Raw genomic sequence first — 27,494 nt, 5'->3', positions numbered from 1 at the left:
GTAAGTATAGCTGGTACACTGTCCTACCGCTCTTTTCTGTTCTTTGCCTGTAGAGCACACCATTACGTAACCGATACTTCTTCCATTCTCGCAATGCTGCAGATACTTGGCGAGTCTCTGATGCACGTTGCTGACGGTCAGGCGGTTCACCTCTTTGGACATAGTTGTATATCGTGCCGATCGTCGGATCTGCCAGTTGTAGATCCTTCCACTCAGCATGACTAATGGTGGGTAATGTCGTAGTACCTTCTGGCACCATGTCAGCCAACGTCTGGACATTACATCTTGGAATTTTGCCGATGATTTCCATGGCTGGTACCATGGGGACAAGTTTACTTTCAAGAATTGCCACAACCATCTGGCTGCTCATTACTGTTGTTTCTTGAGGGGTTGGAGGGACCCAATCAAGCCAGTGAGGGCATCCTTCTGCATCTGTTGAGTATCCCGACTGTGGTTTCCTAGAGAGCGCGTCTGCATCTCTGTTGAGTACTCCACGACGGTATTCAATCCGAAAGTCATAATCTGCCAACCTTGCCATCCAACGATGTCCAGTAGCATCTAGCTTGGCACTGGTGGTAACGTACACGAGGGGATTGTTGTCAGTCAATACCAGGAAATGGCGGCCTAGCAGCATGTCAGAGAACTTATCCGTCACAGCCCACTTTAGCGCTAAAAACTCCAGCTTGTGGGCTGGGTATTTCCTCTCACTTTTCGAGAGCCCACGACTGGCATATGCCACCACTCTCTTTACATTTCCCTCGTGTACCTGGTATAGTGCTGCTCCAAGCCCTAGTAGGCTTGCGTCAGTGTGCAGCTCGAAAGGCAGTGAGTAATCAGGATATGCAGGACGGGTGGGTTTGTGAGACGCTCAACTAAGGTGTCGAATGCCACCTGACACTTCTCTGTCCACACAAATTCTGGTGGCTTCTGTCGTACCATCTTCCCGCCCTTCGTCCTTTGTTTTACGTAGAGTCCTGTGGTCAAGTCATTCAGGGGTTTCGCGATTTTGGAGAAACCTTCTACGAATCTGCGGTAATAGCCACACACTCCCAGGAAAACTTTGACTTCTTTAGCACTGCGGGGTACAGGCCAGGTCTTAATTGCTTCAGTCTTCGCTGGGTCGGTCTTCACCCCCTCATGTGACACAATGTGTCCCAAGAAGCTGACCTCTCGCCGAAAGAACTGGCACTTAGAAGCCTTCACTTTCAAGCCATGTTTCTTCAATCGCCTGAGTACCTCATCAAGACGCTGGCAGTGTTCCTCAAACGTTGAAGCGAATATCACAATATCATCAAGGTAGACTATACACGTGCGATTAACCAAGTCTCCGAGGCACTTCTCCATTGCACGCTGAAAGCTGCTAGCACTGTTACACAGCCCCATGGGTAAACGGAGACACTCGTAATGCCCAACCGGAGTCACGAAGGCTGTTTTCTCGATATCATCTTCGTGCATCAATAGTTGCCAGTAGGACGACTTGAGGTCAACTGTGGAAAACCAGTCGGCTCCTTTCAAGCATTCCATACTTTCCTCGATCCTTGGAAGCGCGTAGGCGTCCCGGATTGTCTTGCTGTTCAGACGTCTATAATCAATACATAGCCGGGTTGTCCCGTCTCTCTTCCCAACTAAGACAATCGGCGCTGCGTACGGCGAGTTGGACTCCCTTATGACGCCACAATCCATCATGTCTTGTATCAATCGACGAAGCTCCGCGTACTTTGCTGGCGGCAGTCGACGATGTCTTTCTCGTGTAGGTATGTCGTCCGTGAGTCTAATGCGATGTTTCACTAGGTCACACTTCCCAAGGTCTGTATCGCCAGTAGAAAATGTACCCAAGTTCCGACGAAACAAATCACGCACCACTCCAAGACGTTCCTTGGACAACAATGTTGGGTCTAGGTCAAATTTAACACCCTTTATAGTAGTTCCTTTAACGTCATCACATGAGTCACTGTTGGTATCGGCCTGGATACTGTTTACGGTTGCATCCAGTCTACTCATAGGGACACTTTCTACAGTTGTCACTGCATTGATTTCAGCAATAACACTGCCGGGTCTGATTGTTATGTTGTGGTTGTTGCCGTTGTATAACCTGACAGGAACTGTAGACTGATCCACTTGGCAACGCATCGCTGTAACAACTGGACTGGCCGTTGCTGCACAGCTGGGTGACAATGCTGGTTCAACGCTGACTATGTACTCATCATTCGCAGTTGCGCCTGACAATTTGCCGGTCACGATGACGCTACTTTCCGGGCGAATCGTAACTGGTCTCTTCAGAAGAGCACGTGCCGACCCCACATGGCCATCCTTGCCAGCAAAACGGTACCTGGACTGAATTCTGTCATACGCTCGCCTTCCTTGGACCGACATCTTGTCAACTTTATTGTGATTTGATTTTCTGATGACTGCCGCAGCTCGCATACATGGTTCTAACACATTCGTGCCAAGTGTTATGGGTATCCGGTCTCCATACTCGGTGTCGGGGACAACTATCACCAGGGCGTCCATCGTCTGTTCTACGCCATATATCGCTGACTTGGGTATACCACCCTTTCGCTGTACCTTATTTAATTCTTCCTCCAAGCGGTTTGCAAAGTCAGCTATACACTCATTGTCTCTTTGAAGACCCTTACTATAAAAGTTCGCCAGCAAGGTTTCCGCTGATTGCACATTACCATAGCGTTTGCGTAACTTTCTCAACATTTGGTCAAATGTGACTGTAGGTCCCATTCCATCAACTAGTCGGACCGCACCGCCTTTCAATGATGCTCTGATAGTTCGTAACATCGACATGGCAGACTCTTTATTTCCATGTATGTACGTCATGACTTCCCCTTCCCATGTCTGGAAGTCAACATCAGACTTGCGGTTTACATCACCAGAAAATGTACTTAACTTGTGTTTGTCTCCCAAGTACACTGCTGTATAATTACCATCGCTGTCTCTGTAAGTCGCAGGTGTAGCGTCAGAAGTTTGCCACTTATTACCATACGGGCCAATGGTCATCTTTTCTTTCTCCAATGCATTGTCTAGACGAGCGATTTCGTCTTCAAACAAGTCTTGACATGAAGAGGTGGGTATGTTATACTCTCCTGTACTCAGCCTTGTTGATATGGGGATTGAAGTCTCTCCTGTAGCAGGCGTGAAATTGGGCGATCTGGATCGGTCTGGTCGCGCAGGCGTACTCTGTGCCTCACTAGCTCCTCCTATCGCACCACCGACTCCATCATCAGCATCCCAGTTTTCCTTCCCACACCTGTACTGTTCTCTATGCTCCCAATCACGCCGTTCAATTTCTTGTTGTCTATACCTCTCTTCTACCTCTTTCTGAAATTGGACATTTTTCTCATTCTCTTCTGCCCGCATGGCTACCTTCCAAGCCTCCCTTGCTTGTCTTTCATCCGACAACCATTGCTCCTTCGCCTGGTTTAAGCGTTCACTCTCTTCGACTCTCCATCTTTGTTTCTCTTGCTCTAGCCTGAGTGAAATCTCTCTCTCTATATCTGTTTGGGTAAAGTCTTGTGGCTCGCCAGCTCTCCTACCGACTGCTGTATCTGCTGATGGGACAGATGACACTCCTGGCAAGCGCCTCACTCCCCGGCCAGCCATGCCCAACGAACGAGGGGTTGTTTCATCCGATGCCATTCTAGTCGTTGTGCAAATCACAGTTGCAAATACAAGCCACACGCACAGTGACATACAGAGCACGCAACTTACAGTAAATCACTTTGAAACTTATGTAACACTATACACTTGATAATGCTATGAAATGTAAATATTCTTAGCAACATAAAAGCTGGTTAAATAATTAATTTGTCAACTGTTTACCACCTGATCTGGATACTGGGCACAACCTTTTTGTTAGTTAATGCCCCACGTTGGGCGCCATTTATATGTCACACCTGAGAGTTGACAAAAATTTGTTTAAGTTGTGCTAGGCGTGACTATAAGAAAGTATTTTGTCATACGGCATGAAAGTCCGTGCCTAAACTGACAATTAAAATGTTCCTCACTTCCGTTCCGCTGAGACCTCTTACCTGGTTGCGAAAGTTCGCTCAGATAGGTGGTATTACTTCTAAATGTACAATAGAAAGCTATCTCACAATTATATCAGTTGGCATAACAGTTCCGCCAACAACAATATTTATTACTAAAGAATAAATCAACAACAACAGCGGGTATTCGCAGATACCCCCGTATTGTACAATGATTGACAACTCGCTAACAAGTATAGCAAAGATTGACAGTAACACATCAAAGAAATTGTTTCCGTGACGTCACAATTTACTTGAATAACACTGAAAACATGATAGCTATGTACTAGTACGCCTTAATGTCTTTGAACTGGCTGTACTCACAACACATAGAAATACACCCAGTTCTCTGTTCATATGGTGTGCACTCAAACAAACTCAGCAGTCTAATAGTGACAACTCTACAGTATTTCCGGTCACTATGACAAATAAAAGTTATCTCAAAGTTTGAACACACTGTAGTAATTTTACAAGTGTACAGAAAATAAAAGTAGCCTATAGCAGTGAGGCTTTAACTCTAAACTGATACTCGAACAATGCAACAGTTCAGTAAAATTCAGTAAACACTAAACGTCAACCTGAACTCAGTTGTAGTTCTATCAAACTAATACAACAGTATTTCAGTGTCAGACAACTTGTACAAACACTCATACTATTCTAAGCCTTCTTGTAGGGAAATAACAATCGCCCACTTTTCGAACCAATTTCACCCACGATCCAAACTATAAACGTCCCTCCAAGCGGCAAAGAATCACTCATACAAAATCGACCTACACTCGTGTGTGTGTGATTATTAAAGCACGATTTCGATTCCGCCGGAAGTTCGGATTCGTAAGTAAAGTTTAGGCGGTTCGAAGGACGAGGACAAGATCCCTGTTATCCTACAAGGGTGTCTATCTACTAAACCTGAGAGTTACTGTTCCTGACCTCCGGTCCGGTAGCGCGGCGTAGCGTTGAAGGTGCACAGAAGTTCCATATAGGCTGGTGAGTTCCCATTCGCGCCCAAGCTTCCGGCCTGTCCTTTCACTCGTAGCTACGTCACTCGCCCACACGTGGTCGGGGCTCGATGGATCGTTCTGTCAGAAATGTCTCTCTTACCACATATGAATGCTCACTAAATGTTCTTGAGTCTCGCCCACACTAAAAGGTTTGATATTGAGTCGGTTCAGACGTTCACAACGTCTGAACGAAAAGCTTGAAAATCAACTGCACTCAAGCCGTGTGCGGCCATGCGGCCCCATGCCGTCTTCCTGCTTCTTCTACGTCACCAGACATGTGACATGTAACGTCATAGCCGGCCAATCATTGGCGCTTAGCCGCTCAAACTTTCTAGGCTAGTGTTCTGTTTGCTGGCCACCACACAAGACCAGCAATAAGTTCATTGACTTCGTCATCTCCATCCAAAGATACGAAGATTTATAGAGTCCATGTCTCCAACAATATAACATCGCGAATCTTCCGAACAGTCATTTTATTATTGTGTAAGTGTACTGAGTGCACAAAACACATTCACTCAATCATACGTGTAGAAACTGTCTGACAACATATGAAAGTTACTTTTTCTCTATTAAATAAAAATGAGTGAAATCACACATGTGATACCTACTATCTATTTATGGACATATCATTGATTAAGACCGCGGAGCTTGAATTGTATTACGCAATAGACAGTGAGGTTTGTGCTTTAACACACCTGCTGAGCACAGGCCTAATGAAACGCAAATATTTATCGGCGGAAATGCAAATGTATTGACCGACATCTTACATGCGCCACGGTGAAAGCTTTTCTTAATGACTTTCCGAGATCGTCCGAACGGGTTTCCGGTTCTTGTCGATTTATCGTCGACTCGAAACATGTTTGTCTTCAGATTTGATTGTGGAAGCAGTGCAGGGACTCGATGGTTCTGTTTACATACTTTCAATTTCGCGAAGATTTCAATTATGAGTTGTAATCTTTTACCATCACTCTGGTCGAGTCATTATTGTAGTTTTTACTTACTATAACTTAACCCTTTGAGTGCTGTAATTTTTCCCTCCCAAATTTTAGTGCACAATTTTACAAATTTTTTAAAAAATTTTCTGTAATTTCTTTGATAATATTGGACCAAATGGACATTGCATTTCATAGGCTACAGTTCTTTATCAAAATTTTGGCAAAAATCTGAAAAAAAATTGACGGGGGTATATTTTATAAAGGTGACAAAAATTGACTTTGGCGCTCAAAGGGTTAAGGTAGTATGCGCCTCGAAAGTGAAAGACTTACACTTTTGCTCAAACTTTCCTCAAGGAATCTTTTATCCAGTCTCTTTCAAAATCAAGAATAAAAATCAGGGGTCACCGTGCAAAATTTGGTACTAGAGAAACAAATAACTCTTATCGATATTTAAAATTCAAAATGGCGGCCATCCCTCTGTTAACTCTATCTATGGAGGAAAACAGTCGGATTTCGAAAAACTAAGCAGGTGAAAAGTTTTCTTATACCAAGCGCTTTAAAATGAAACCCCACATGTGGTAGATCAGAAAAGAATTGTAAGAGTTTGAGAGTCCGACTATCTGTCCTCGAGGCATTTCCTACCTTAAATGTTCTCTCAAAAACCCTGCCCTGTGTTCTTATAGAATACCAGTTGTATGCAAAACGTTTAAGAATATTTCAAAACGTCATTATGCGTCTGGCGACCGCAAATTTTCGTTTTGACTACACGCATAAATGAAGTATATACCAGAAGTTACGTAATCTTTCACTGCTGTAATATGTGTTGTATGAACAAACAGTTTGACGTGTGGGTTTTGCCGGGCTATGACTGACTATTGAGGTCTCGTTTCTATACCCTTACGGGCAAACCATATGTTGAAATTACAGTTTCGTCTCGTAAAACGAAATTAGCGTGAGAACTGTAGCTGAACTAATTTCTCTCGAATCAAACCTTCGTTTTAAACCCAAAACTGCGTAACTTGGAGTAAGGTGCGCATGTCTTGGCTGGTCGGCGTAGTACAGTCTCCTTTGGAGAGTCCAGTTCCGAAAGATCCCCGGTATTTACAGTGGCTGCATCAGTGCTCAAGAGCTCATCGATTTTAAAGTGTCTTTTGCTATTCTTCGCGAGCTTTTGGAACTGAGCATTTCTAATAATTAAATGACGAAGCACTCAGAGTATACAGTCAGTCAAGATACACTGCGTTATCTTCATACAGTGTGAAAGGACACAGGCTGCCCCTGTATTTACCAAAATCGATATCGTTACAATAACCAAGTAAGGTAGAGAAAACAACTTCAACCATTATTTTTTCCGTTTTATTAGAAGATGGTCCCTTGACTAGGCACAAAACATACGTGCATTACATTTCTTTTTTAAACTCTTAGAAATTTATCTATAATCTTGTAAACGATTTGAAATCTCAATTTAATAGTCACTTTCGAAAGTTATTTTTTCCGGCGTGAAAATGCACAATGTTGTTTGAATAGCATCAGGAATGTCCTTGGCAAATTTCATGGAGAGGTCGACATTTTTTGAAACAAAAACTCATAGTTAAGGGACCCCTTGAAGAATTGACAGTTAAAAAGGATAGATCTACAGTTCACTCTGATAGGATAATATTCTGTAATCAACTTGTTGATTGAAAGATAGACCATGGGAGTATATTTGTTAGAACAACAACTACCAACATTTGGTTCGGAAACGGTCCGGTTGGTATGATTGTTTGTTTTTGCATTTCACGTTCTCCCCACCGGTAATGGTACCATTGATGTATCTTAGTGGCACAACTATGAACCAACATGCCGAGCAATATGAAAGAAAATTTATCCCCCGCCCCCACCAAAAAAGAACCCAGAATTTATACATTGATCGAATAGTAACTTGTCAACGCTAATACCTATGTTTTTCGAGCAATGAGGTTGCAAAGACGAAATGTTTCTTATGACTGGAATTGCCGCGAGACAAATGTACACACAAATAGCTTTGTTGGGACGCGGAATCTCACAACCACATTATTCCCAGTCTTACAGCGAGTTTATTTTGCTCTAGCACATAAGCCAGTATCAATTGAAAAAATTGCCCCAACGCAGGCTATTATGTATGATATAACTGCAATTTTATTATAGCTGACAAAGAAAGAGCCAGACAATACGGCAAACGGCTGAGACCCAGAACTGCACAATGCAGCAACGCTCAATGCTCCCTGTCATTAACTGTGACTTGGGGGGGAATTCATCGATGTCACCATGGTAACGGGTGATTGATTTGACCCGCGCTACCGCTTGTAGGGTGGACGTATAAAGGTCTTTGAAGAAAGCATGCTGGCAAGCAATCAATAGCATCATACACAGCGGACCGAGAAAGAAACCGCATTGCTCTGTATTTGATTCGTGACCATGGAACCCTGAACTGAAAGATTCGGGTACGTTTTTTGGGGGGTGGGAGGGAGTGGGGTACTCCGCCAATCCAGCCCCTTAACCATTGAGATGCCGGGGCACCCTAACTTGCACGACTAGACATTCCAGGTCCAACGGAACTCATGCGCGGTTTTGAATGCTGTATCAACTCCATGGCAACAGGGGTGCGAGGTTTTGTTCTCCAAACGTTGAAAAGATTCGAGTCGGCTTGTTTTGTAACCGAAATGTGAGAAAAATGTAAATGTGAGAGTAGCATACAAAATATGTTAAAAATTCCACTAGCTTTTGATTGAATTTCCATGAATTTTGTTCCGTTTGTGAAATTATTTCCTTCTTCTCCTCCTGATATCATGGCGCAATGCCAGTATTTCGATCTGTCCACATAGTGTGCAGGTCTATATAATATCCGATTTATCTTCTCGAAGAGAAATGAATTTCAGTCCAGACTCGAATTCATTTGTAAACACAGACAATATGTTTAAAAAGTTACAGCTGTTGCTCCTTCAACATCTTAAAGACAACAGAGCGCCTATATTTTTAAACGAAGATACAATTTATGTAACTTGCAACACGCAGTCCACCATACTGCAAAGCAATGGCAGAATAAGACTTATATACTAGTAGTCTAACAGTGTCACCGCAAAGCAAAAGAAGTTGCGATGCTGCGAGTGAATTAATCGGTTAATAGTGAAGTTATATTTGTATACATACACTTATACTTAGGCCGTAGTGTATGAAATTAGAACGAAACTCGAGATTTGAACATTGAAAATTCTTCGACTTTAATATGAGAAAAGCGGCATGTCACGTAAATGGAAGAGTTCCGTACATCTGAAAGTCGATAGGCGCAACGTCACGTGACCGGTTCACTGGTAACGAGGCGTCACCCGGTACTCAAAATATTGTGCCTGGGCATCGTATTTGTGACCTCGCAAGCAACATTTATGTATTACATGACTGTATATTACATGTACATGCTAACTTGCACAACATATGATTCATAGATGTGCAATACGTAATATATATTGCATAGTCAGGTATGCATGTCTCATGCCTTGCAGTGTTTATTTGCTCAGTCAGTAAACGGTTTGGAAAGTACCTTGCGATTATGTTGTATACGATGCAAAGCAGGCGTAGAAGTTAGTAACTACGTAATTAGTTACTATATCCGACGATTAGAGGTTTGTTGCACAGTTAACAGGTGTGCGATATGGTTGGTTGTTACACTGCGTGGTTTGTAGATATACCAGATATTGTTTGTATATAAATAGGAGGCATGCTAGTCTATAGCGAGTGACATAGCAGGTAAAAATTGCATGCATGAGATTTGTCTACATTACACGTTTCATACTTGCTCTACATGCTTCATTATAGTCGATATGCTTCATGTAGCTGCAGGTACCCGTCTGTAGTATGAATATGGCAACGCTCTTACATATCTTGATATACGTCCCTGACACGCGTACGGCACACTCGCACTCCACTATTCAATTTAGGAAATTGAATTCTTTTACTAATTCAAGCAGGACACCATCAGCCAGCATGCAGACTCGTTTGTCTTATCGCCAATCGTCGCCGCGCCTTTCCATTGCATCGAACTTGTTACATTAAGGTTGTTACATCCATCTTGTGGAGGCTATTTGCTATTTTATTAGTGTGATTACTGCTCACAATGCGGCCATCTGCTTGCCTACCTCATCTCAATTCCATTCAATATTGCTCCGTCTGACCCCCGGGGCTGTTCCAGGTACCTTCGATAACCCCTGTGAGTTGGCGTTTCGTCGCCAGGATAGATTTCGAGGAATCGAGCTATAGCTTTAACTGTAGCTTACTATAACAGTTACTAGAACTGTAGAACTGTTATTTAAACTCGATTTAAAGGATGATGGATGGCATCAAAACGCTTGCCAACTCACCCGTCGAGAACAAACAAACATGAATTTATCTTTTACTTTTTATGGACTAATTGTAATCAAACTAGAGGTGTTTTACTGTTTTTATGCTTGGACCGGCTCCGAGTGTTGTCCATTAGGATTTTCGCCTCTTTTTCAAATAAATGATGATGATGATGATGATGATGATGATGATGATGATGATGATGATCGGTGATGTGTTGTTGCTATTGTTGTTGTTGTTGTTGTTGTTACTATGCATGCAGGGCAAGAGATGAAGGTGTGCAATCATATTGCATAATACAGTGGTAAACTCTAGGACCGAGAAAAATTTGACTTCTCGCGTTAATCCGGCCTAGCCCTTTACTATTACCATAAATTGTTCTCATATTTGAAAAGTGAAACCAGAAGTTACATTTTTGTATTCTTCGTGGCTAATTTTCGTAAAATCGAATAAGAATAAAGAAAATTCCGAAACCATCTACCCTTTTTTTCCAAGTGCATTTTCAATTAGGCATCGCGGATCAAGTAAAACTGTCATTCGCGAAAGTCTTGGCCAGGCAGTTAGGACATAGAATTTAGATTAAAGAATTCAATTCCTCCTTATCTGCGCGTTTCACAATGACAACATTCACTCAGAACGTTCTATCTATCTGTTCGTATACAAATGTTCTAGTAAAACGTTACAAGGCATGAAAGGCCAAAGAAAACAGCCATGGAATCGTTTCTCTGTTTAGCGTATTGTCGTTACTATGCAAATGAACATCGGAATTAAACTAGCGACCGTTCGGATAAAACATGCTGGATTTTATCTCGACAGGAGCAAGAGACGAGCAAGGCGAAATGGCTTCTTCCCAGTCTAATATTCCAAAATACTATCGTTGGGAATGCATTGTTGTCAATCAGGCGCGTCTTCCTTCACGTCCGTTTTGCATACCGTGTGAATTATTAACTCCTCTACAGATGAATAATTAAAATAAAGTATTCTCAGAGAAATGCTTCTTCCGGTCGCGCCAACAACATTTGTTCAATTATGTCGACAGTCAGACGACCTTACAGAGATCTCATGCAAAGGTTATTTCCAATCATGTTCGTTTTCGTGAACAAGCAAGGGAAAGATGCAACATTTTTTTAAAAATCTTCCTACTATAACCAGCGCTGTATTTTGTAACATTTTGTGGGTTGAATTTAATCAAAAAACACATTCCTATTTTTACTAAACTAACTAACAAACAAACAAACTAACTAAATAAATAAATAATAAACAAAAGTTGTCAACGAGGCTGTAGGGTTCATTTTGTAACGGAGCAGCGCTATTACGAAGGTTATGTTAGTGTTACTGTCCACAGTCTACTTCACAATTAATCGTTAATAGGTGTTAATCGCCAATCCTGATATGAGATGTATCACCCTGAATGCTTCTGAACAATGCTCGGGTATTTAATTAGCACGCCCCGATAAGTTAATCTTACACTCACGAGAGAGGTTTAAATGACGGTAGCTAGTATGGAAATCATCTCTTTAAGGTCAGGGATGTCATTCTTAGAGGCACAGAGTAACATAGACAGAGTAGCAACACTTGCATGCCTTTTGTTCCATGGTCGTCTCGGTAGACTATTGGCTTTTCATATTAAAATGAGCTCCAAAGGTGTTAAACTTTTTGGAGGCTTTGTTTGTGGTTGATGATTACACGAGATTATGCGAAAAATACGACGAGATGGCATCGTACTGCCAGTCGCGTAGCAACCATAGTTACTTTGTGAGCTCTCAGGCCAGAAACACTGCTTCACGCCAATCAAAACATAACACGGCAGCAGTTTCATAAACATGTCCTTCCTTGACGCACGTGTAAAAGAGGGTACGACTGACCGTAAACCATTGAGTAAAACCAGACAGTATCGAGAAAAGACTTTCAATTTGGTTCAAACACACTCATTATATATTCATAAAAATATGAGAGGAATTTTTAAAACGGTAAAACTCGTTTTCCTGAAGCTCAAAACACTCCCGTTTTCGCCAGCACGTCAATTCTGCTCAGCACCACACGACAACAACAACACAAACTTTGCCGAACATACTTTCGCTTAACAATTGGCGAAAATCCGAAAACTACCGAAGGATTCATGGTCGGCACTCTTCGGAAAAGAGAGGCGACAGCAACCTGAGGCGAGGCGAACATGGATGGGTTACGTAACCGCTTCACGCCTTAAACAATACCTGTTGCCACTCTATCTATCTTTCTCTATGTTAGAGGTCAGGGAGCTGTAACTTTTGATAATTTTGCTTTAATGCCATCTACAAATTTCGTGTTCTACTCTCAGCAGCATGTTGAGATGCGCAGTATTCGGCTTGTCAACTCAGCCTGTACATGTGCAGACTGCATTGTTATTTGTCGCAGGTGAATTCTGGTCCGGACTGGAATTCAAATTTAAACAACAACAGTGAGTGCACTTTGCACGAATAGATGCTGTGTTGACAAACTAACTTGTAGGTGTTTTGACATGCTTTAAAGGTATACTGTCACCTGTTCCAATTTTGCCAGAGTTACCATGGAAAGAGAAAATCTAACCAGTCCCAGATTTTAAGCGGGTGGCCGCTTTTTAAAAACAGCGGCCTCACATGGGCATTTTGAATACCAAGGAACGCCCCTTTGACCATATATGGGTATGTTTAGATTACATGTGACTGTATAAGTGTAGAAGAAGAACTTGCCGTTGACATACAAACAATACAGTGAAGCCAACGTCAAATAGGTACAGCCGGTGGCCCTCTAAATCTGAAGCAAGGAGTATGCTTAAATCCGACGCCCAACTCACAGGATAAGCCTGGGACGATGAAAGGCAGATAAGAAACAATTATGGGGCGAAGACATCTATCTATTTGCTTCGAGGTGTATCATGTCGCATATTTTTATTCTTCCCTATCCTCATATCAAATTCTCGCCATTTAACCATAACGGTACACTGTTTGAAAATGAAAAGCCTCCAGTCTTCTATAGTAGACGTATAAAACTAAGCTACACGCACATTTTTGGGGGGATTATGGTTTGAAGCGTGGCTTTGCTTTCAACATCGGTGTAAAACCAGGCAAGACTCATTCCAACACGGATCTAATAAAACGATGCATGGCGATATAAATCCTTCATATTATGTTACTTTTTGAAAGCACAGTGTCCATGGCGACAAATTAATTAGTAAGAGGTCAACTGTATATGCATTTATCGGCTTTGTGGGCGTAATCGCTGTTCAGCACCCTTCTCTATCTTGATTGTTAATGGATAGCCGTGGGAACATGTCATCATCGAGTATTAGTTCCCAACGTCCGTGCAGAACGACGAGGCATTGTGCGGCACTAAATCGGTTTTCCATATCTATTAGCGGGTAATTCGTTCAGTACACGTCCCAATGAATGATTCGGTCGGGTCAACCACAAACTGAAACATGTCCCATAATGCAGCAGACGTCGTCGTTTTGCCGTCGTCAGATGACAACGACGCCAATTGCCGCGTATAGAAGTTACCGCCAAAAATTTTGTAGGGCAAAACAGTCATATTAATATCGTTGAGTGATTAGAATCTGGAATTTTTGAGTAGAGACTTTTTCAAATCGTTGAATTCGTAACGTTTTCATATATAATGAAAATTACACTGTTGATCGATAAATGGAATGCTCTATTTCAATTAGCTACTACTGAGATATTTAAAGTGTACCCGTATTTGTGCCATACATACATACATACATACATACATACATACATACATACATACATACATACATACATACATACATACATACAGAGGCACGTACATTAAGGCACTAATAGCGTCATCAAAAAGATACGACAAATTGACATAAAGTATGCAATATGGGAAATACTAATAAACATACAGAGACAGTGAGTTCGTCACATGGTGAAAATGTCTCCGCTCAACTGGTTTATCCCGAGTCTGGTGAACACGGCAGCCGTCATTACGAACCGAACACGCGCCATTACATCGCGCACAATCGATCTGAAGCAGGGCGGCAGACTCACAGACGCCGCTCTACGGATGAAACATCAATGTTTGACATGCGACGACCACATAAAGCGTGCTGGAGAGTAGTGAGGCATGATAACAGTACAACGACACGGCTTTCGAACTTACAAAGAACCCCACTTCATGGTCGTTACAACGTCAGAGATCAGTAGGATCCATTCTACTCTAGATATGACCGCCTTTCTGTGAAAGGTTTCGTGCAATAAATAACTGTGCGTATGACACAAAGGGATTTCGACTGGAAAATTACATTTGAGAGTAGTCTGACTTGAATTTTCTCTGATTTGTGTTTCTCATATCCTACATTTTATGTCTCCATGAAGTTTCTCAGGTGAGCAACTTACTGTCAATGATAATGAAAACTGACTACAAAATGTGTCGGTTGAATGTTAACATGTAAAGTTAGAGGGGTTCATTTTGGAACTTCGGTTGTAAATTGTGAAAAATTCAATGCCCCCCCCCCCAACTTAGGCATGGCGGCCATTTTGAATTTCAAGTGTCGGTAAATATTTGATTGTTTCTTTCATATGAAACCAGATTTTGCACAGTGACCTAATTTCGAAAGGAAATGTGTTGCCGTTTCCTTTCAGAAAATTTGAGCAAGAATCTTAAGTCTTTCAATTTCAAGGCGCGAACTACCTACATGAAAACTGACCACAACATCTGCTGTCGTTCACAATCGAAAACCGCCAATCGTGCATATTGCTTGAATAATTTGTACCCTCGGGATGTTTGCCAAAGTTCGTCATCGTGCCGGACCCAGACCACGATTGATCGGTAAACTGCTTCTCGTCATCCGGGCAATCTAATGAACAGTTGCCTCGTTTTCAAGATGCATGTATATCAAAGGCCGGAAAGCAGTATTAAAGGTATACAGTCACCTGTAATCTAAATATGCCCATATATGGTCAAAGGGGCGATCGTTGGTATTCAAAATGCCCATGTGAGGGCGCTGTTTTTAAAAGCGGCCACCCGCTTAAAATCTGTGATTGGTTAGCATTTCTCTTTCCATGGCAACTGTAGCAAAATGCCGACTGTCGTGATCATGACATTATACATAATCGTTGCAGATCGTGAACACGAAGCGATACAAAAATCATCAAGTATTTTTAATTTTTTATGTGCAACCCGTTAAGTTTCACAAACGATGAGTCATTGTCATATCATACGCATACTTTCATACAATATTGTTTCTCAAACATAATGATAAGCATTGGCACATTTTGTCATGACGCCTCGAAAACTTTACAACGGCGAGAATTTGCAAATTCAAGTCTCCCTAAACCACCAGCATGGTTGAAAAAAAAGAAAAATAAAGGAATAAAAATAAGACTGCTATTAAAAGAACAGCAAGCTCAAAAATTGAGACATGAAACAAAAGTTTATTCATGAGATGAGATCTAAACTTTTGTTTGCATTGTTTTCCACATAGATCATAAAACAGGCAGTTTCAGAATTTGTAATAGCCATATCGCAACAATACGGTATGACAGATCAATGACCCGACTGTGCGCGAAATAAATACTTTGATCGTTTGGATTCTCGGAAATTGAGTTTTGTGCGTCGTTGATATCACCTTGTCTCGTCTGAGCGATTAGTTGTCATTGCAGACCACTATTTGTACAACGACTTGATGTACTTTACAGATATTGACACGGTACAGAGTAGTAGCGGTTATTAACCTTTGAGTGCCAAAGTCACTTTTTGTCGCCTTTAAGAAATGTAACCTAGATTTCCCCCAAACTTTGATCAAACACTAGTGCCAATGAAAAGAGGTGTTCATTGGGTCCAAAATTGTCAAAAAATATCAAAAGAAATCATGAAATTTGTAAAATTTCGCATAAAAATTTTGGTGGGAAATTTTACACCACTCAAAGGATTAAAGTGCACTCCAGTGTCTGAAAAACCTATCCAACATAACCTTCGCATATACATACCCAATTGTACTAGTGTTCTTGTAATACAAGCGTGTGAGGCATTGTGTATGTTCTGTCTATCGAACAGTCGACAGTTAAAATTTTATTCCGCGTTTTTATGCTAAACTGGCTAATCATCTTCAACGTTCGGTGGAAGTACTTCAAAGTCACGTGTGATTATCTCACGCTCCCGTGGTTTCCCAGTTTCCGTTTCGAAATGGCGGCAAACACAATCAATTTCACGTATTTCCAATTTTCGACTTTGTTGCGTTTGCTAAGCGTCTTAACCCCGGAAAATAACCAAACTTCGTCAGCGTCAGATGATTAAACAGAGAAACCAGACTTGAAATCACAGAGAATGAAATAGGGAGATTTTATGGGGGATGAATCGCAATCAAAAAACCCATCCGAGTCTTCGTACAGCATAGTGTATCAAGTCCAGTTTAAAATGAATAAAAATGCAAATTTCTCTTTTCGGACATTGTTAATCAGAATGTGATATATCACTTACATTTAAATTGACAGATGTTAAAACTGTTGTCGATAATGGGGTATATGACAAAATAAATATATCTCATTCAGACAGAGAGTATTTTACTTAATTTCCGTTGTGACATAATTTCCGCTTTCAATCAGAAACATATGCTGATTAGGTAAACGATGACGCTACCTAACAACTGGGCATGGGAGCCTCGGCATGCAGGAAACTTACAGAGATGTGGTGAGTGAGTCCCATCTCATTTACCATGAGCGCTACCTGCGCGCTCGACATACTTATGAGCGCTACACTGCCTGCGCATGCGCGGGTCCGTTTTCTGGCAAGCCGCTTTGCGCAGAGGGTCTACGATCCCGTGGTCGATCATCTCAGAGGTGTCGCCGCGTGTGAAATTACAGATGTTGCTTTTCGGTGACTGCTCCCATGATCGAGAACTCAGCACTGCATGACCGAGGCTGACACGTTCGCTGACCCGTGTGTGCGACTCGGCACTAATGGACGCTCCCAGGGCCTGGAGTTGCAACGGTCGCCCGTGGGTACCTCGCCAGATGCGGACTGATCGATACTTGACGGTGTCTTTGAAAGAAGCTGTGCCGTTGTTCGCACACCCTATGCGAAGACGAGATTAGTCGCAAGCGTGATCGAACAATTATATCTTGAGAATTCTGCACGCCATGCATTGAATGTCTCAAGGCAAATGCTTTTTTCCACAACACGGTGTTTGCATGGCAGACTTGTGAAGTGGTGAAGTGATTAAATCTGGTGCATAAGTAGCACATTTTTTAGATTGAAATGAGCTTTTGGGAGAGTTACAATTTTCTTATATGCGCTATCCGGAAAAGTAGCTTCATTTTGTCGAATTTGTCCCTTATAAAAGGCACGGCATCGGGTCCCCCCTTAGACACAGGGTCGCCCCCCCAAGACACAGGTCGAGGATGGCACGGTTACTATTCTGGTCACACTCTATCTAAAAACATTGAGAATGAAGTACCCTCGTAAGTAATAGAGGTTTGGTTGTCCTAAAGTGCATGCAGATTGCACACTTCGAGTGGACACCGATACAGAAAAGTAAACTTCACTTGAAAAGTGACAATTCCTACTGTGAAAAAAATTAGACTTTCAAAGTTGTAATCATCGTTCATTTTAAAATCTATATCTATTGACTGATCGAAAAAAAATTCAATAAATAAAACCTAAATTTTCCGGTAGCCCGACCTACCCTATTTAAAACTTCTCGACCCTTAATTTTTTCACATATTTTAAAAACTACGTCTGATTTTGCTGCTTTTGATAGGTTGTCCTTCATTTCAAAAAGTTCCCGACAGACCTACCTAATTTTCAAAAGGCCTTTCGTTTGCACCAGGCCTGGAGAAATCCTGCCTTCTTTTGAAGCGCGCCACCAACGATAATTACTTTAAATTCTGAAATAATTCTCTTACATTTGCAGCTAAGCATGCCAGTTCGTTGTGTTTATTGTCGTCAAAAAGTTTTCTCTGATATTTCTTGCATTAGTTTCATTACATTCTGCAAAATGTCTTTGTAATAATCAACAGATTTGAATTATTAAAGTTAGAGAGAATCATTTTCAAGATCAAGAAAACCTGAGAATAGTTGAGGGATGGCATGATATGTAAATATGTTTTGTTTCAATGAAGTCAGATCACAAACCTTACCTCCATTGATACCACGGGTCATTAAGAGTATAATTTTTTAAACGATATATGATCGTCTGTTAAATGTTATATGATGATTTCATGAGTGACCGTGTAAATGATAATTTTTTAATTATTTATTTGTGTTTGTTTCTATTTCTCTTTCCTCCAGTACTATTGCAACCTTACGTAGTTCAAGTCTACGACGAGTACGTCATGAGGTCCAACACAGCCGTCTTCAAATGCCGAATACCAAGTTTTGTCAAAGATTACGTCACTGTGACGTCGTGGACACGAGGAGCGACCACCATCGTGCCAGGTACAAGACACGATACGATGTTCGTTTAGATGTTACGAAGTCACTTCGGGGAGGGTCGGGGTCCGATATACAGTTTTACTGGTCATGCACAAGGGTTAATAAAACAACTAAGACCTTGATCAGCTGCATCAGATCAGATTTTCATTGCTTGAACAATCAAAGTACATACACTCATGTGCGAGAAAAACAAGAGATGTGCTTCTGCAGTGGTCTTTGACAATTAGATAAAAAGGATATGTGATTGACTTCTATTCCGCATTTTAACCTATGCACTGCAGTATGAATCGACCGCGGAGAATTTTTCTACCGCACTCTACGGGTATGAAGGGAAGGCCACTCCACTCATAAAGTATTTCGTTCTGATACGAAAATGCGTCTTATCGAAGTTTCTGTGTCAGCCCATTTATAGGATTACTGGAGTTGGGATTTTGTTTGAACACAACCGTAGAAGAGGGACAAGTCTGGCGGCAGATATCTCAAAGGATTATGGGAGATGGCCAGGAACAAAATGAAATAATACTGATAGTGATGATTTCCGATGACATTCAGTGCAGCAAAAGTGACGTTGCAAAAGTCGCATTAAGGCCAAGAAAAATAAAAAGTTTGTTTCTCATCCTAGACATATTGCAAAAATGATGCGCTGACGCGTTTTTTACCTTCCCGTTTTTCTATTCTTCAACCACACAAGAACACGCAAAAAACGACAACGACATAGGAATGCTTGCAGAGATAAATGCACAGCAGTGTTGCTTTAGTATTTTTGTATCGCAACAGTTCTGCGTTTTGACTTTAAGTGCAGCAATGCACAGTTTTGACAGCTTAATATAATCAGTGACATATGTGTACAGTTCTGAATGGAATGATAGCCTTTACAGTTCAGTTTTGTGCACTATCGTCGCGTATTTTTGCGGGTTTTTTTTCAATTTTATTTCCCCATGAGTAGAAAAAAGGTTGACGCGGCGGGTCTGAATTGAAGCGCGCGAGGATGAGAAACAAACTTTTTATTTTTCTTGGCCTAAGTGATCGAAAAATAATGTATAAGTTTTCAGTGTTGATGGAAATTACTGCTTCTTGCCTCTCGCTGAAGCATGACGAAACTTCACTTTGCAATGTCATTGTTTGTTTGTTTGATTTTTGGGGGAATTGCTTGTTTTGCTTTTTTAGAGGCCAATACCTGTTATCACGCTTCCCCAGAAAAGTGTTTGCAGGAAAACTAAAGTTTGTTGTTCCCGTGTTTTCTTTCATTGGGCAACAGGTGACAGATATAGTATCCTTGACAACGGAGAGTTGCATATACGTCACGTGCGGGACGAAGACGCACAGACGAGATACCGGTGCACGACGACACACAGACTCACAGGTCAGCGGAAAACAAGTCAACCAGCAAGATTATCTGTCCACAGTAAGTTATCACAAAAATTGAAACATTTCCTCGCTCTCGTCGGAGATGAAGCAACTCCAAAGAGCTTTAAAGTTCAAAAACTACAAAGCTGACATTCATTCTTATCTGCGACTGATACATTTCATACTCTTGCCCAACATGTTCAGGTACTTTTATAAGACACGGAGGACGGGTTTGCACTCGGCTGGCAATGCACCCAAACTTACCGTCAGAGGGCGCAAGACATCAAGCTTGTCACTCTGGCCAGCTGGGCTGTTATGAATTCGCGAAGTGAGTGAATGAGAGAATTTGTGTATACAGTCGACATTATCACAAATATTGAGTTGCGTGTTTGAACTTAAAGAGTAAACAAGTTTATTTTTAATATTTTAATACATGGGACATCATGGGGTCTGAGAAGTTCCAGTTTGAGAGTTAAACATTTGGAAGTAAGGATGTTATGAATAATAATAGACCTAATATATTTACACGATTGTACTATTTGTTAGCTTTAGGTGGCAAACATACATCCGTCTTCGATAGGATTTTGTCAAAGGCGTGGGAAGAATTGAGGAATGTGGTGAAAAGCAATTGTGCGTGCCTGTGACCATCTGCTCTCGTTTCGATTGATGTTGAAAGTTGTTTTGCTGTTACTTATGGTGAAAGATCTTTATTTGCACCACGGAGCACCTGCCTATTGTGCCGGTTAGAAAAAAATATATATACAAACGAAATGAATACACCGAATTAAAATTACATGATCCCTGTTCATTGGATATGACGACCACATAAAACCACTTTGTACGATCTCAATAGAAGACGATACGTCCTGCCGTTTTGGCTTGAAAGATTGAAAAATACCCACCAAAACATAGCTATCATTTGTCAAACACGTGATTTGCTGTATTTGCCTCGTGGGGGAAGTGTTAAACAAATACTCGTACCCATGTCTATCAAAGCCTAGTCTTGCAGTCTGAGTGTAATAAATTGACCCCCTTGTTCATTTTATTAAATTTTTTTGCCGTAAGTCGTAGAAGATATAGGGATGCGTGTCTTCACCGAGCCCAGGTTAACAATCATCATTTCCACTCCTTCCAGAATATTATGATTTTGCAGAGGAAACTCTGATTGCTCTGTGCTGTGCACTTTTCTTTACAGCCATGTACCATACTGTCCTTCATTGTGTTGCACTGTGCTGCGCTGTATTGCAACGCGCTGCAGTGTAGTCTCTTCTTTATGATCAGATCCTCAAGATGCGGCGCCGGAGATAATATCCAGTGTTGCAAGTAAAACTGTGACGGCCGGTGGACGCGTGGAGTTGCCCTGTGTCAGCACGGCCTACCCCCAGCCGTCCCCAGCATACCAGTGGTTCAGGGGAAGACGCGCTGTTACCATGGACGACCGCGTGAAGCTGCTCGGCGGCAATCTGGTGATAGAGGGCGCTGTGCCCGAGGACAGTGGGCGATATACTTGTGAGTCAGAAAACGATCTCGCCAGCACAAGAATCCAGACTATATTGACAGTCACAGGTAAGGAGTCATTACGTCACCTGAAACAAATGACGAGACATGCAAAGAATAAGTATTGATATGAAAAACCAAATCCTCCAGCCGTACATCATGTGAATTTCTCGTCATTGACAATTCGACGAATGACCTCGGTAGGATGATTCTTTGGAATGTGTTGTACGTCTACAAGCACCAGTGAAGATGTTCTTATTTCTCCTATTTCATTTTATCAACAGTTAACTCAACTTTTTTCAGACTTGATAATAGGCTGAGGTAGCATGAAACGGCGTTTTCAATTTGTCATGACCTAATATATCAATACCCATTCATATTCAGAAGACAAATTTACCCAACAACTTACTGACTGAATTGCTCACTCACTCACTCACGCACTCATCATTGCCTGTATGTTGTGACTCACAAAACCAAATTTCACTTTCAACGATTTCCGTTTACATTTAGAAGACAAATGTACCTACTTACCTACTTACCGACCTACTTACCGACCTACTCCCTACATACCTACTCACTCACTCTCAACCAACCACCCACCACCCGACCCACCTACCTACCTACCTGTCTACTTACTTACTTACTTGCTCACTTACTTGCCTACTTACTTACTTGCTTGCTTACTTACTTACTTACTTACTTGCTTACTTACTTACTTACTTACTTACTTACTTACTTACTTACATACTCAACAACAACAACAACAACAACAACAACAACAACAACAACAACTCACTCACTCACTAACTCACTTACTTACTTTCTTACTTACTTACTTGCTTACTTACTTACTTACTTATCACTTTTTATAGAACCGCTATCTGTATATTTTGACCCACAACACCAAACCATCGACGTTGGTAGCCCGACTTCATTCAACTGCAGTGTCAGCGGTTCGCCGGTCACGGGCATCTCCTGGTTGAAGAACGCCAAGCCGCTAGAAGAGGACGAGCGCGTGTACACCTCGGAGAACGAGACGACGCTAATTGTCACCTGGGTGACGAGGGAGGATAAAGGGATGTACCAGTGTTTTGTCAGCAACAGCAGGGAGGCTGTCGAAGCTACCGTGCAACTAACTATCGGAGGTGAGTCGATAGAGTGGCCGTTCCCGATGCAACTCCCATTTATTTGCATATGATCCATGTTCACAAGCAATGGTTCCTTCCTTCCAGCTCGGAGACATAGCAGCCGTGTACAACATCGATATATTCGCCCACGGTCTCCCTGGTGCCAGTGCTATATCCACGTTATACGTAAAATACACGACATGATTACAAAGAGTCGTAAAATTTGGTGTTTTCAAGTATTTTTGTTCCGTTTATGAAAATACTCATTCTTATCTGACTTCCAAGATGATCATGCCTGAGTACTCAGCACCAATTTGTCGGCACAGTCTGCGTGTTAGACTGAAAGGTCCGTCGCGGGAGGGCGCTCTCTACGCTCTCCCCCTCCAGCGTAGAGAGCGCCCTCGAGCGACTAATCTTTCTGTCTATCTGGGTGTGTGTCATGTCCAGTGTTATTCGGTTACTCGGTTACTTTATCCCAAGAGTAACCGTGGTCAACGACAACATCGCATATTTTACAGAATGCGTTGTGTTTGTGAGACTATCACTTCATTTGTTGACGTCAGTACTCTAGGGAGAATAGGAAAGTGTAGACGTGTTTTTAATGAACATAACGAATTCGCTATCAAACGTTACAGCTACTGTATGTCTTTGCTACATTGAGCATCAAGCTTTGATTTGATGGAAAACGTAAAACTATCAAATTTCGAGGCTTTGAAAAAAAGAATCAGGTACTTGGTTATTGCATCTTGGCGTATAAGATCTGACTTACCAAAGGGAAAGGCGATGCCGAGGTACGTGTCGCGGTTAGAATCAAGAGATATCTTCCTTTATAAGGAATGCTTTGTTGTATCGGATTCTCCCTCGTTTATTTTGTTCCATTTCATGATTCGTAGTTGTACAAACGTTCTGACGGTCAATGCCCGTGTTTGCGGTGCACACGGAAAATCTTTGACTGTATGTCGAGAGTCGAGTGCAGAGGTGGACGTTGACGGCGCTATTCAAGATTGTCGAAACTAGCGGTACTCGACAGATCTCCCATTTAAAAAATAGTTTCACCACTGAAAGTCAAACGAACACACAGAGGTGTCTGCCGGAAGGCATTATTTCATGAAGGAAATACATCCGATTTCAATCACTCGAAAAAAGTTTGTCATGCGAGGAATTTCCATCTCGTCGAGCTTTTAAGGTATAATGCAAACTTACATACATACATACATACATACATACATACATACATACATACAGACATGCATGCATGCATGCATGCATGCAAACATACATACATACATACATACATACATACATACACACACACACACAACGGCATACTACATACATACATACATACATACATACATACATACATACATACATACATACATACATACATACATACATACATACATACATACATACATACATACATACATACATACATACATACATACATACATACATACATACATACATACACACACACAACACACCAACATACATACATACATACATACATACATACATACATACATACATACATACATACATACATACATACATACATACATACATACATACGTACAACATACGTACATACACACACACATATACATACATACATACATACATACATACATACATACATACATACATACATACATACATACATACATACATACATACATACATACATACATACATACATACATACATACAGATAGACAGACAGACAGACAAAACTGTTGGATGTATATTACTTTCGAGTCATTTATGATCAGCTACCTATTATATTTTTTCGTAAATTCCCGCTCAATTGAGCTGTCTGATATTCCCACGGCCATAGCTCCTACAGGGGATTTTAATTTTATTCATAATTACCTTTACAAGAAACAACGCGGTGGGTATTCTTTCTACCTATTGCTGCGCGATCACCTCATCGTGTGTTGTCGCCCAGTGCCAGAAAACGTGAACACCACCTCGCCACGTGTCGCGAGAGCGCCACCTATTGTTTATTTTATTAAAGTGGCGAAAGCTTCATTCTTTGGTCTTAATGAGAATGCTATAGCGTTGAGGTTGACTTTGATATTCAAATTCTGACACAGTTTCGTTAATTGAGAAGGCAGTACGCCAAACAATGCGATGGCGGGTTTAAAAGGCCCAAAACTGCAATTATTGATTGCAAACCTATGAATGGTGACTTTTTCAAATAAAGCATTATTCACTTTCAACAATGGTTTTAAATAGCGGTTGATTGGACCTGCTATGCGTGGTCAGCCATTTGCTTCAATATTATGGATACAAAAGTAATAAATTTGATTACAATTTTATTGTATCCAGCTATGCCCGAGAATATTTGGACAAGTGTCTGTATTTTTTTTGAAAATACATTACTGTCACCTGGAAACGTCATCGTGACGACTGTTCCGGTCGTGTTCAATTGTTCAGTTATATTCTTTTCAGCAGTGCGCGATCCCAAAACACGAAAACAGTCACATGACCCTACGCTAAATATTATTTCTTCAAGCTCTGCCACGATACGTCCAGCGGATGTTTTTCAGTTGCTACAAGATTCAAATTTCATTTTAAACGGGACTTTCATCCTGCGTGGTACTTATCCATATTCTGCTTATGGGATATTGCCAAAATGACTTGCTTGTCGGTAGATCCTGTGTGTGTTGAACTTGTTGTTTTAAATGACGTCATGGTACATGATTGTTTGTGATTTTACGTCGTTATATAGTTAAAGTTTCCTGTATTACCTGACTGACAGCGGTTTTCATTGATATCAGATGGCTTGCGTAGCTTTGTGTTCAAGAAGTGGCGTTCACCGCGTTTCGTTCAGAGGACCGAAACCCGATCGAAGAAATAAATTTTACTCAGAATATTAGCTTTGGTTTTCTGGTCACTGAAGTCGGACATGATAATAATATTTTGAATTTGAACGATCGGTAAATGTTGGGTAATTTGTTTCTCTAGAGCCAAACTTTGCATAGTGACCCCTGATTTTTATTCTACATTCGGCAAGAAAAAGGTTGAAAGTTTCATTGAGGAGAGTTTGAGCAAAAGAATTTTAAGTCTTTCACATTCATGGCGCCACAGACTAATAGATGGCGCGAACTACTTCAATCCTTTCAGCGCCAACGTCAGTCTTTGTCATCCTTATAAAATGTCATTTTTTCGGAGTTTTGCCAAACTTTTGATACAAAACTGTAGCCAATGAAATGTACTGTCCATTTGGTCCAAAATTATCAGAAAAATTATAGAAAAAATTCATAAAATTTGGTAAAATGTTGCACTAAAATTTTGGGGGGAAACAACGCTCAAAGGTTTAACACGGATATGTACATATCTCCCTTTTTACAATCATGGCGCGTATCTAAACCATGAATCATAGCACAAGTTTCGAGAGAGAGTAGAATGTAAACGTGTTTTACCCGCTTCCTTGAGGGCGCGGCACTCACGCGTTATTTGACATTTTCCCATTGTCCAGGCAACCACTTCTGACGACATCAGAAATAATGTTATCAGATTTTCACAAAATTTGCCCTTTCTGTGTCAATTGGCAGTGTGTGTATGCATGTACGTGTGTGTGTGTGTGAATGTGCGTGTGTCTGTCCAGAATACCTTCAATACACATGGACCCAGTACAAAGGTACCAACGCACCGAGCGTGCGAGAGTGCCTGTGTCGACTGCTCAGACACTGCCATTGTTCAAGAATTCAATAAAACGGGCCATCTGGCTGCCTTTCATGGTGAATAAATTTGAAGGGGAGGTTTTGATAGTCGATTTTCACGCTATAGTACACTTGGTGTCAGTGTTGATAGCTCTGCCTAGAATTGTAAAATAACAGGCAGTGTTCTGCAAAAAAAAATGATTTTTTTGGGGGGGAGGGGGTCGCTGTTGCTACCTCATACGGCAAGATAAGGATAAATTTCATACTCCAGCGTGACAATCAGACAGAATCTGTGGCCACTTGGCAGTGGAAGGAGACATACCGAGCGCTGCAAACTGTACTGACCGAACGATCCAATCTGGGAATCAAGCAATATACTAACCAACGTTCCCCAACCCGGTTGCGTGTCTTTTCCAATATCGCTATAATTTCCCTGCAGAGTCACCTATCAACTCTCACTTGCCTTGTCTTACCCAACACGCCCATGAGCTGACTAAACTTCGACTCGTCCACCTTGGCTTGCCTATGCACCTTCCTATATTCCCTTTCTATTTGTCCAGACCATGGAACAAGATGACTCGCTCCTCCGTTGTTGGACCCACCTGCAAACCAACCAACCAACCTTCCTAACATATTACTTACATGCTTACATACCTGCTACTGATCACTTTTGTTTTCAAGGTCTTAAGAAAATGAGGAATTTAGCTTCTCTTTACAATCAACGCACAGAAAATTCGGGGGCAATTTGAAATTCAGATATTGGTAAATTTGAAATCTAAAGTGCGAATGGTGATCCTGTGATTTCAGTTTTGTAGCAAAAGCGCTTGTTAGATGGAGAAAAAGGGCAAATTTTCAACTGTGTGTATGTATTACTTAAACTACAATCTGTCGATATTTTGGTATTTTTAGGAACATCATGGCATGAACTCCCTCTCTCTCCCTCTCTGTCTCTGTCTGTCTGTCGCTCTCTCTCTCTCTGACGTCATTATTAAGATTCACATAATCACCTGTTTCGCCAGTCTCTCACAGTATAAATGCGATAAGTGATTATCATTTCGAAAGGTGTTCGCATAATTTTCATCATGCCTGTTCGGCTGACGACGTACCGCTAGAAACC

At 41.4% G+C, this 27,494-nt stretch overlaps 2 protein-coding genes across 2 annotated transcripts in view; both read left to right on the top strand.

The window, feature by feature from the left end:
• LOC139127993 (cell adhesion molecule Dscam1-like) overlaps nucleotides 1-20,232 on the top strand; it is a 38,805-nt gene extending 18,573 nt beyond the window's left edge. Inside the window, exons 3-4 of the mRNA XM_070693857.1 lie at nucleotides 18,592-18,738; nucleotides 19,994-20,232. Of these exons, the coding sequence (XP_070549958.1) occupies nucleotides 18,592-18,738; nucleotides 19,994-20,232 (386 nt within the window). The remainder of the gene's footprint in view (nucleotides 1-18,591; nucleotides 18,739-19,993) is intronic.
• A 293-nt stretch (nucleotides 20,233-20,525) lies between these two features.
• LOC139127984 (cell adhesion molecule DSCAM-like) overlaps nucleotides 20,526-27,494 on the top strand; it is a 51,775-nt gene continuing 44,806 nt past the window's right edge. The window contains exons 1-3 of the mRNA XM_070693846.1: nucleotides 20,526-20,553; nucleotides 21,364-21,648; nucleotides 22,452-22,724. Coding sequence (XP_070549947.1) covers nucleotides 20,526-20,553; nucleotides 21,364-21,648; nucleotides 22,452-22,724 — 586 coding nt within the window. The remainder of the gene's footprint in view (nucleotides 20,554-21,363; nucleotides 21,649-22,451; nucleotides 22,725-27,494) is intronic.

This window comes from Ptychodera flava, chromosome 3 (genome assembly GCF_041260155.1).
Source record: "Ptychodera flava strain L36383 chromosome 3, AS_Pfla_20210202, whole genome shotgun sequence".
In the NCBI taxonomy this organism is placed as follows: domain Eukaryota; kingdom Metazoa; phylum Hemichordata; class Enteropneusta; family Ptychoderidae; genus Ptychodera; species Ptychodera flava.
This window is presented reverse-complemented; position numbering and strand designations above follow the sequence as displayed.